This window comes from Sinohyriopsis cumingii, chromosome 1 (genome assembly GCF_028554795.1).
Source record: "Sinohyriopsis cumingii isolate HCF-2022 chromosome 1, ASM2855479v2, whole genome shotgun sequence".
Lineage (NCBI taxonomy): Eukaryota > Metazoa > Mollusca > Bivalvia > Unionida > Unionidae > Sinohyriopsis > Sinohyriopsis cumingii.
Genome location: NC_142961.1, coordinates 156018940 through 156031214, shown reverse-complemented (window position 1 = coordinate 156031214; position 12275 = coordinate 156018940). Strand labels below are relative to the sequence as shown.

At 36.8% G+C, this 12275-nt stretch overlaps 1 protein-coding gene across 4 annotated transcripts in view; it reads left to right on the top strand.

Annotated features, from left to right (window-relative positions):
• The window catches only part of LOC149808204 (tyrosine-protein kinase yes-like), a 121032-nt gene that overhangs the window by 85619 nt on the left and 23138 nt on the right, over window positions 1-12275 (top strand). For all 4 annotated transcript variants that reach the window (XM_089974662.1, XM_089974645.1, XM_089974654.1 and 1 more), the window contains 3 exons: window positions 1319-1468; window positions 4708-4872; window positions 10083-10342. In XM_089974662.1, the coding sequence (XP_089830788.1) occupies window positions 1319-1468; window positions 4708-4872; window positions 10083-10342 (575 nt within the window). The remainder of the gene's footprint in view (window positions 1-1318; window positions 1469-4707; window positions 4873-10082; window positions 10343-12275) is intronic.

Here is a 12275-nt window from a genome sequence, read left to right as displayed (position 1 = left end):
GGGACTTTCTAAAGTGGTGTTGTTAATAGAACAGAGACATTGCATCAAGGGAGATCATGCCTCTTTCTACTTTTTATAAAAGGACAGGAAGATCTCTCAGAACAGACTATCGCATCCTGGAGTATGGAGGTTATTTACTCATCATTTAGGGAAATAACTTAATATGCATTTTGGCTCACAAGGAAGGTTCAAGTGGTTGCCACCAATCTAGCATCAGACTGGAACTGTTTGCAAACTGACCTCATTCAGGCTGTGGGATGGAGGTTGGAGTCCACATTTTATAACTTTTATCTTTGACGTTGTCATCCCAATTCGATCTGTTGGATCTATATCCTCAGTTCAACAGGTCACCCTTTGAGATCGATTGACAGCTCCTTAAGCTGCAGGTTCATGACTTCCACTGGATTTGCTGGGGGTGGGTGGGGATTTTTCCCTTTTGAAGCTGCAACCCTCCAGTTGGGTTACCTGTTAGCTGTCTCTCACATACCCTAGTGGACTGGAGATGGTAAGGGGATGTAAATCCTTCCACCTCTTACCTATTCTCCTAAGGTATATGATTGGGAAACATATTTGATGAAGAAACCAATTTTTCTAGTTGAATATGTTTCTTCAAGAATACTTACCCAAGTATAATACACATACATCCTCCCAGCCACCCCGCAGTTACATTCATAGAGTATGCCTTTCGCTTCAGTAGTAACTGATGTATTCTTACACTTTGCTTCAAAGTCTTATATATAAGGGGAAATTACTGTGACTGCCACATAGGTTGGCAGAAAACTTTAAGCTCCCTTTAGCTAAAAGTAGTATTGGGGATGGCTGGATTTGCGAGGTAGTAGTATTTCTCCCAAGGTATTATGATTGGTTAAATATTCTTGGAAAAACATTTTTAAAGAAAAATTGGTATCTGCATTACAAGAATGGTCATTTGTTTTTTTATTAATTTAGGTTACTAACTACTAGTTTATTTTGACAGTTGATTTAGAACTTTTGACAAAATGTCTTAAACACTTTTATTTACTTATGCAAGTAATACTATGAAGTATCCTTTCATAAGCTTTGCATTTTCTAAAATATTTCATATCAGAATTTTATCAACGAATTAACAGGTCAAAAATTTTAGTTGATCTGTAATAATGCTTTTTTTTTTCTTGGAAAGGACCTTACTTATTTGAAACATGGTTATTTGATGAAGAAAATGTCATGTATATTTCTTTTTAAGAAAATGCCTGAATTCTCATTTGAAATTTGAAATTACCTAATCATCTTCATCATATTAATCAGAAATTTTCTGCATTGTTGTATTTAACTTTTCTAGGAAATTATGTCCTGTCAATCAGAGACCATGATCCGAACAAAGGAGACTGTACCAAGCACTATAAGTTACGCAACATGGATAATGGTGGCTATTACATAGCAGCCAGGCGAACATTTGACCGGCTGGTAGCACTGGTGGATCATTACAAAGGTATGTAAATATTTATGTTTCCAAACTTAATATTTGTTCCTTGTCTACTTGGTACATGTAGTGTTTGACCAGTTGGTTAAAATTTCCTTGCTTGTGATAATCAGTGCAAACATTTAAGATAGTTAGTTGCCTTTTTATACATTTTCTGTCTTTCACTGAGGTTCATTGGCAATCCCAGCTTTGACAATCATGATCATGGTCTTGGATGTATCATGCATTTATTTGCCATCTTTCATATGTCAGCATATGCTGTTTTAAACTCTTCAAGAACCACTTGTACGTTTCAGTAAAGTTATACAGAGAACTTACTGACATGTGGTGGGGGGCTTTCAGATATATTCAGTTGATTCCAATCAGCCCTTATAATATTGTTGCTGTTATAAAAGTATAAAAACCTGCAATGAACTGTAAAAACTGTTACAGAATTGGACTAAATTTGACATCATTTTGGTATATAAGGCTTTCAGACTTTGACTAATGATGCCTACATATCATTAATTATGGCTACCATTACTAAAAATAGAACATGTTAAACATCTTCTCCAAAACCTGCCCAGCAGAATTTAACTAAATTTGATAGCATCCTGGCATGAAGGGCTTTCGGATTTTGTACAAATGATGTAGATCTCTGATGAGCTATGGTTGCCAATAGTGAAAATTCTTATTCTTCTGATGAAAAATTGCAGCCCAGAATTTGACTGTTTCACAGACAGCATCATAGCATGACAGGCTTTCAGTTTTATATCCAACTGATACACCATCAGGTATAGCCACCACAGACAGCATCATAGCTTGACAGGCTTTCAGTTTTATACCCTACTGATACTGACAGGCTTTCCGTTTTATATCCTACTGATAAACCATCAGGTATAGCCATCATAGCATGACAGGCTTTCAGTTTTATACCCTACTGATACACCATCAGGTATAGCTACCACAGACAGCATCATGTCATGACAGGCTTTCAGTTTTATACCCTACTGATACTGACAGGCTTTCAGTTTTATACCCTACTGATACTGACAGGCTTTCAGTTTTATACCCTACTGATACACCAACAGGTATAGCCACCACAGACAGCATCATGTCATGACAGGCTTTCAGTTTTATAACCTACTGATACACCAACAGGTATAGCCACCATTAAAATAGAAGGTCTTTGAATAACTTCTTTTGAAAAAAGTACTCAGTAGAATTTAACAAGATTTGACAGAAAGTCTCCTTGCATTAAGAGCTAGCAATATGATAAAAATGTAGCTGCTTTTATTAAATATAGAATACTTTTTAATAACTTCTCAGAAAACACTGAAAAGAATCTTATCAAATTTGACAGGAAGCATCCTGGCCTGAAGTGCTTTCAAGTATATAAAAGTGATGCTGATTGATGAACAGATATGGCTGTTGTTAATAATAATAAAAAAATGTTTAAATGAATTATTTTATGTAAAGTCATTAAAGAGAACTTGACACAGAAAGCTTTATGGCATAAAGGGCTTTTAAATTTATGCAAGTGATGCTGTTGACCCTCATATCCACCATTACTAAAATATAAAAAACTTGAGAGGACATCTCAAAAATTGTTAAATTGATTTTTTATCAAATCTGATTGAAAACTCACTGGCATATAGGGCTTTCAGTTTTATACAGTTGGTACTGATCGGCATTTACAGACCTGCCAACTCTTAAGATTTTGCTGTAAGTCTTAGGAAATTTACCCATAAAATATGGACTTAACGGTATGCAAGCAAAAACTACAGAAAAATGATCATTGCCGATAAATCTGTGAAATTTGTTCATCCGTGTTTGATTTGGATCCGGTTTTCATATTAGAAGTAGTGAAATTGGTCAGGGAACTAGACTAAGTTTACAGCATCACATTAGATGATTTAAACTGCACACATTTGTTCATGTGAAGTGTCTGCATGATCAGACTGTTGATCATAGCATTTTTTTAAAAATGGCATCCAGCAGGCGATGCATGTTTAAGACAAAAAGGGGAAATAAGTCTCTTGAAACGTGTTAATAATCAACGCAGAAAAATAAAAAGGAATAGTCAGATTCTTGTGAATATAAGCTGAAAGGGACACAATTATGTTTATTGGAAATCACGTGCCAATTTGAAAACGGCTCATTGTGGGAAATATAATTGCCATTGTCATGTGAAATGGAAAAAAGAATTTCCAAGAATTAAAAGTTTAGAAATAGCAACAAGCCATTGAGCTTCATAGGGTTTGGAACTAAAATTTGTGCAACTGTACTAGTGGTAAATAAAGTCTATGCATACTTTACAAACTTTTCAGGGGGCCCCGAGTGGCCGAGTGGTCTAAAGCGCTCTTCGTTACGGATCACTGCCATCTCACCTCTGTCTGCGGCGGTTCGAGTCTAAGATTCAGCCAATGTGGGCATGTGAGAAAGCTTGCCAGTAGCTTCTCGTGGGTCGGTGGTTCTTTCCGGGGTTTTCCGGGTTCTTCCTCCACCATTAATATTGGCCGCCATGTATAGCCTATCGTGCTGAAAAATGGCGTTAAACCCCACAACAACAACAACAACAACAAACTTTTCAGTTGAACATAATGTTTATTGTCACTGCATGTTCCAAATACCAAACTTTTAATTGTTTTCCAGCTTTACGATAACAGTTTTTGGTGTTTTGTTACACCTTACTAAAAACTGGTCAAACTTAGGAAAAAAATCAACTGCCTTACTGAGACAGACTCGTCAGGGTTGGCAGGTCTGCATTTAGATACAGCCACCAGTAATAAAAATAGAAAACATATAACATTAATTTCCAATAAAAATAACCACTTACACTTTATCAGATTTGTCAGAAAGGGTTCCAGGGCAAGGAAAATTCAGATTTATAACAATGAAACTGATCTGTGTCAAATATGGCCACAAGTACTAAACATAGAAAAAAATCATTTAATCATTTAAACAAATTTCTCAAAGTAAATCCATTGAGTAGAATTTGACCAGATTGGGATGAAAGCATCCTGATATAAAGTTCTTTCAACACTGGACGTATGACGTTGATGTGCTGTCAAATGTTTGAAAAGTTTACTAAGAAAATTCTTCTGTCTCTTGGATAAATCTTCATGCTTTCTCTACTCTCCAGGGAAACTGATAAAAAGATAATGAAATAATAACCAAAAGTCCCAAGCCCATGTCTTTGAAGTGTTGCATTTGACCAGAACAAAGTTTGATATTCCAGCCAATATCATCTGTTCCTTTGCTTACAGCACAAGCAGATGGACTCTGCAAGGTCTTGACCAATCCATGTCCCAAACCAAAGCCTGTAATGGATGATTTGTCCCGGGAAACAAAAGATGCATGGGAGATTCCACGAGATTCTTTGGAGTTTGTTGTAAAACTTGGTGCTGGCCAGTTTGGTGAGGTTTGGAAAGGTAGGTACTGAATCAGAGCAAGTGATATTGTAGTTTAGAACTTTCATGTTGAAGAAATGTTGCTCATGAATCTATAAATTTCTATTCATTAATATATATATTTGGGCATTAAAACAAGTGGCGCTTGGATTCACATTCATTTGGTGAAGGGGGTGGGTAAGAGTGGAATGAGCATGCATGAATATATCAGCATGATTCGATTCATATTTTGTTGTGACTTTAAGTTCATAGCCTAGCTTGCTCATGAGAAATATGAAAATTTGTATCATATTAATTTAAAGTGTTACTTTGGATCTCTCTTGTCAGTCATGGGTGTATGTATTAATTGGCCAGTTGGAGTTGATCATAGGTGTATGGATTATTTGGCCATTTGGAGTCAATCATGGTTGATTGGATTATTTGGCCAGTTGGAGTCGATCATGGGTGTATGGATTTATGGTTGCCATAAAGTAAAAATGTCACATATTAGCCATCATGACTTTCTTTCTCTAGTACATAATTTTTATATACATATAATGTGTGCTTAATTTTTTTCTGTGACTGAGGACAATGTCTACCTGATTTTTGTCATGATTCTAAGAAGTAAGCAAGACTTGTTTGAAATTAAGACTTGGCTTTTTCCCTTGGAAATGCTATTGTGTCTTGGGATAAGTGAACTAGTATATATAGGATTTGGTAAACAGTTAATCTTTCCTTTTTCATTTCAGTCTTTTGGAATCTATGATCCGAGTTTGTAGTTGTGTTCAGATATAGTCTAGAATTATTCATTTAAATTATTCATTGGAATTACAAAGTACTCATAGCCTTTTGGGACATGAATGCTACTTTGGGAATAGTAGGAAATTGTTCAAAGACATAATGGAGCATTCTGTACGTTTGGACTTGTGATAGTAAATTTAGGATTATTTGAGATTTAATCACAATTATGTGTCTTAAATTTTCACTGCGTAAGTTAGAGAATAAATTATTTGTTGATTTTAATAATCATAACAGCATGATCCCTATTTGGGTTAGATTACAGTGAAGAGACTAAATCGTGTTGGAAATGAGATGCTTATTTATAATGTGATTGAAAAATGATTAAATCTGACATAAAATGCTTGTACATAAAACTGAAAAATGGATTTAACAAAATGATATGCACGAATTAAACAACAGATGTAAGGAAAAATAATGTTGCTCCTAACTGGTATGAATCATAACATGCAACAACGCTCCAGTGGCCTAGTGGTTAGACCGTCCGCCTCAGATGTGGTAGGTTGTGGGTTCAATCCCCGGCAGAGTCATACCATAGACTAAAAAAAATGGTACTAACAGCTGCCTCGCTCAGCATTAAGAGGTTAGTGTTAGGACTGGTTGGCCTGATGCAAGGATAATGTGACTGGGTGGGACATCATGCTACATGTCTGCGGCATGATGCCTCATTGCTAGACATCACTATAAACTGTCGCACTGCAGACATCATAGCAGTATGACTGAAAAATTGTTAAAGCTACATTAAAATTCCAGAGCACACACACACACATAACATGCCACTTAAAGAAGTAATCAACAAGACTTAACGAATAGAAATTATAAACAAAAATTATTGACTTACTGATCTGTCACCATGGAGGATCAGTGTTTAGAAAGTAACACAAAGTTGAACACTGTTGCATCTACCACCAGTATCATTAAGACAGATGGTAACACCTCCAAACTCCAACACACGGTAACATGCAGGCATCCAGATCCAGAGAAAATATAATAATTAAAGCTGTGTAGTACATGAGAGATGATCATGTACAGATACAATGATATATATTACGCATGCACACAGGTGAAGTTACTTCGTACATATTAAATCATTTCACTGGCACTATGGTACACTATTATTATTATAATAAACAAGATCGCATATGAATCTGTACCTAACAAGAATAATCCTGCAAAACTAGTAGAACTCGAACATTTTTTTATTCTTTAATACATACAACATTTAAATGGATTCAGTTTGTCTGTTCAGTTATAAAATGGCTAACTTCAGAACAGATATGGCGTTATATGATATAGCCCTGACTATCTGTAAAAATTAGAATTGAGGTCTGAGCACACCCATTCATACAATTCTGCAACTGATAAGTGAGATCATGTGGGACAGTATTGTCCGACTGTGCTCCTAAGATCTTACAGTCAGTTGTTTGAAGGATGGGATTTGATGCATGTTATTTTATTGTGTGATGATGATTCTTAGGGAGTTTTTTACACTGGAGTTATGCCCCATCCTCTGTCATCATCATCATCATCATCAGTCTCATGACCTAGTGTGGTCGTTGAGGCACTGTGCTGCTGAACATCTGACCAGTTCCCTCCACTTGTCTCGATCATGTGCCAATGCCATCCTGTGTAAAATCAGCTATTCTGTCAAGCCATAGAAGAAATGCAACTGAAAAACTGACAGAGGTCTCAAAACATTAATTTCGAAAATTGCAATTGCAGTTATAAGCAGGTCTGTCATACAAGACAAGGACCATGAGTTATAAGTAGGTCTGTCGTACAAGACAAGGACCATGAGTTATAAGTAGGACTGTCGTACAAGACAAGGACCATGAGTTATAAGCAGGTCTGTCATACAAGACAAGGACCATGAGTTATAAGTAGGTCTGTCATACAGGACAAGGACCATGAGTTATAAGCAGGTCTGTCATACAAGACAAGGACCATGAGTTATAAGTAGGTCTGTCATACAAGACAAGGACCATGAGTTATAAGCAGGTCTGTCATACAAGACAAGGACCATGAGTTATAAGTAGGTCTGTCATACAAGACAAGGACCATGAGTTATAAGCAGGACTGTCATACAGGACAAGGACCATGAGTTATAAGCAGGTCTGTCATACAAAACAAGGACCATGAGTTATAAGTAGGACTGTCGTACAAGACAAGGACCATGAGTTATAAGCAGGTCTGTCATGACCATGAGTTATAAGCAGGTCTGTCATACAAGACAAGGACCATGAGTTATTAGCAGGTCTGTCATACAGGACAAGGACCATGAGTTATAAGCAGGTCTGTCATACAAGACAAGGACCATGAGTTATTAGCAGGGTCGTCTTACAGTATGAGGACCATGAGTTCTTGGCAGGCTGTTATAGAAGACGAGGACCAGCAGGGCCATCTTAAAAGATGAGGACTGACCTGTTATCAGGTCTGTCTTACAAGATGAGGACTGATTTGTTATCAGGTCTGTCTTACAAGATGAGGACTGACTTGCTATCAGGGCTGTTTTACAAGATGAGGACTGACTTTTTAGCATGACTGTCTTACAAAATGAGGACTGACCTGTTATCAGGCCTGTCTTAAAAGATGAGGACTGACTTATCAGGACTGTCTTACAAGATGAGGACTGACTTGTTATCAGGGCTGTCTTACAAAATGAGGACTGAGCTGTTAGCAGGGCTGTCTTACAAGAGAAAGACCACAAGTTGTAAGCAGGCCTATTTTGCAGAAAAGGGACATGAGTTGTCTGCAGGGCTGTTTAATGAGACAATGACCATGAGTTATTAGCAGGACTATATTACAAGAAACAGTCCATGAGTTGTTAGCAGGACTGTCTTACAAGAAACTGTCCATGAGTTGTTAGCAGGACTGTCTTACAAGAAACTGTCCATGAGTTGTTAGCAGGACCGTCTTACAAGAACTGTCCATAAGTTGTTAGCAGGACTGTCTTACAAGAAACTGTCCATGAGTTGTTTGCAGGACTGTTTCAGAACAAAGATGGTGAGTTGTTAGCAGGGATGTCTTACATGACATGGTTTTGAAAGTCATCAGGTACCAAACATTGACTCCTTGATGTTAATTTTTTACTGTTATGCGTATGACTGAAACAAAAGAGACAATGGTAACTGTTGTTCTTTAGGTTTAGCAGAATTTTATTGACAATGTTAACTGTTGTTCTTTATGTCCAGCTGTATTGTATAAACAATGGTAACAGTTGTTCTTTAGGTCCGGTTGTTCTTTAGGTCCAGCTACATTGTATAAACAATGGTAACTGTTGTTCTTTAGGTCCAGCTGTATTGTATAAACAATGGTAACGGTTGTTCTTTAGGTCCGGTTGTTCTTTAGGTCCAGCTACATTGTATAAACAATGGTAACTGTTGTTCTTTAGGTCCAGCTGTATTGTATAAACAATGGTAACGGTTGTTCTTTAGGTCCAGCTATATTGTATAAATATTGGTAACGGTTGTTCTTTAGGTCCAGCTGTATTGTATGAGCAATGGTAACAGTTGTTTTTTTAGGTCCAGCTGTATTGTATAAACAATGGTAACTGTTGTTATTTAGGTCCAGCTGTATTGTATAAACAATGGTAACTGTTGTTCTTTAGGTCCAGCTGTATTGTATAAACAATGGTAACAGTTGTTTTTTTTAGGTCCAGCTGTATTGTATAAACAGTGGTAACTGTTGTTATTTAGGTCCAGTTGTATTGTATAAACAATGGTAACTGTTGTTCTTTAGGTCCAGCTGTATTGTATAAACAATGGTAACTGTTGTTCTTTAGGTCCAGGCACATTGTATAAACAATGGTAACTTGTTCTTATGGTCCAGCTGTATTGTATAAGCAATGGTAATGGTTGTTCTTTAGGTCCAGCTGTATTGTATGAGCAATGGTAATGGTTGTTCTTTAGGTCCAGTTGTATTGTATAAACAATGGTAATGGTTGTTCTTTAGGTCCAGCTGTATTGTATAAACTATGGTAACTGTTGTTTTTTAGGTCCAGCTGTGTTGTATAAACTATGGTAACTGTTGTTCTTTAGGTCCAGCTGTATTGTATGAACAATGGTAACGGTTGTTCTTTAGGTCCAGCTACATTGTATAAACAATGGTAACTTGTTCTTATGGTCCAGCTGTGTTGTATAAACTATGGTAGCTGTTGTTCTTTATGTCCAGCTGTATTGTATAAACTATGGTAGCTGTTGTTCTTTAGGTCTTGCTGCATTGTATAAACTATGGTAACTGTTGTTCTTTATGTCTGGCAAAATTGTGTAGACAGTTGCTGTTTTGCATTCAGTTGTATGAACACAAATGAATGCAAATAATAGGCTTTTAAGATACTGACCGAAAGCAAGGCATTTTGTCTAGTCAGTCTTTGCTGTAGATTGTTTTAGGATTCTTGGATTGAAATTTTCTATGACAAATTTGCACTTTCTACTTCATGAAATGTACTTTTTCAGGCAAGTGGAACAAGACAACAGATGTAGCTATTAAGACACTTAAAGCCGGGACGATGTCCCCAAAAGCTTTCCTTGATGAAGCCATGATTATGAAGCAATGTAGGCATGATAAGCTGGTCCGTCTGTATGCCGTCTGCTCCCAGGAAGAACCAATTTACATCGTCACAGAACTTATGTCTAAAGGAAGTCTTCTTAGTTACCTGAGAGAGGGTGAGGGGAGAATCATTACTCTTGTGGTTATGGTGGACATGGCTGCCCAGGTAAATTTTAGGAGTTGTGCCTAATCTTAGATCAGATCCCTCTGACATTAAACTTGATGAAATGATGGATGCTAGTCTAACATGTAAAACATACCCAGAATCAACAACTATACCCATTTGAGTGGTTGGAGTATTTTCCAGTTAGATTTTAGAGTCTTGTAAAGTATTACAGTCATAATTCTTGATTATGGCAAATCATATGCAGAGAAAACTTTTCTATCCACCTGCCTTTTGGCAGAGTGTATTTTATTATGACCCAATCTGTTCATCTTTCCGTCCTTGTGTTTATTTTTTTCACTTCTACTTGATAAAGTCAGTTTTACAACACATACCTCTGCCAGATTTTTTTGATAGCTTGCATTTGGGACAAGGACAAAGCCTCTCAATTTTGAGTCAAAAGGTCAAAGGTGTAGGTCACATCAAGTGAAGAAGTTAAATGATTTGTTTATGATAATATTAGGGTCATTGTGAATGAAAGAAAAGAAAAAGACTTTTGCATAATAACTAGTTTCAGACCCGTACCTGGTCCAAACTTTGTAGGGAGTTATTTATTTAGGATAAAAAAGTCATAGGTTAGAGTCAAGTCTGGCTATTTATTTTTGCAGAAAACTTTTATTATTGAGAATTTTCTTGATCAAGTTTCTGAATTCAAGATGTCAGCAATCACAGTCATGACAATTTAATAAGGGGCCCCGAGTGGCCGAGTGGTCTAAAGCGCTCTTCGTTACGGATCACTGCCATCTCACCTCTGTCTGCGGCGGTTCGAGTCAAAGATTCAGCCAATGTGGGCATGTGAGAAAGCTTGCCAGTAGCTTCTCGTGGGTCGGTGGTTCTTTCCGGGGTTTTCCGGGTTCTTCCTCCACCATTAATACTGGCCGCCATGTATAGCCTATCGTGCTGAAAAATGGCGTTAAACCCCACAACAACAACAACAACAACAATTTAATAAGAAAATAATGCAAAGTAACTTTTGTTCACAACTGCATACAGTCAAACCCATTTATCTTGACCTTGGGTAGCTTGAGAACCCATGTATGTTGAGCATTTTGGTCCGGTTCTGAAAAAATTCTTTGTTATGCTAAATTTTTCCCACTTATCTCGACCCCTGTTAATTCGATAACCCCATTATATTAACATGTGGACCTCCTTAATTCGATGAAATGCAACTTTTAATGTTCATCTCAGAGAAAATTTACGAGAAAATGATCTGGTGTTTCCGCTTTTACTGGTATCTCATACTGGCAAGGATTGAAAAAGTCGGTACAAGACCAAATTTTACTGATACAAATGCTAATCAACTAATTTCATCAGTGCATGCTTTATCACTTGCATAGAATGGAATCACCTTATAGACAATACTTTAGAGTAAGGATATTGAATGAATGCCTTTCTGACCTTTACAGAAGCTGCATTCAAAATGGACATTATCACATGTCAACACCACAACAATATAGTTCATCCCACGCAGCATCGCAAATTTGATCTTGTCTGAGAGTTGGAAAATTATCAGGTTAACATAAATAAATGTAGCTAAAAATACATAATTTGTTTTTCACAATATATTTAAAATGAATTCTGCAGTAGTGCTTTCATGCTTGGTGCAAGTGTAAGCCTTCAGCTTTGGCATGGCTAGATCATGTGACTCACAATAATCTATAAATGGAAACCTGCAAAATTCCAAATCAAGCTGGTCACCCCCATTTTAAACAAACCCAACAAGCACTTAGTTCCTAAATTGTTTTGAACAAGAGTGAATAAAAACACCAATGGTACTGTAAAAAAATCCATAGCACCCAGTATTTTTTAAAATGCATTTGTTTGCTGTGCACTGATTACACATTCTTCAACACAAATGGAATGAAGCAGAAAGTGACCAGTAAGATTAACGTCAGTGAAAGAGGAGTGCTTTCATTTGTATTGTTTTTGTCTTGAA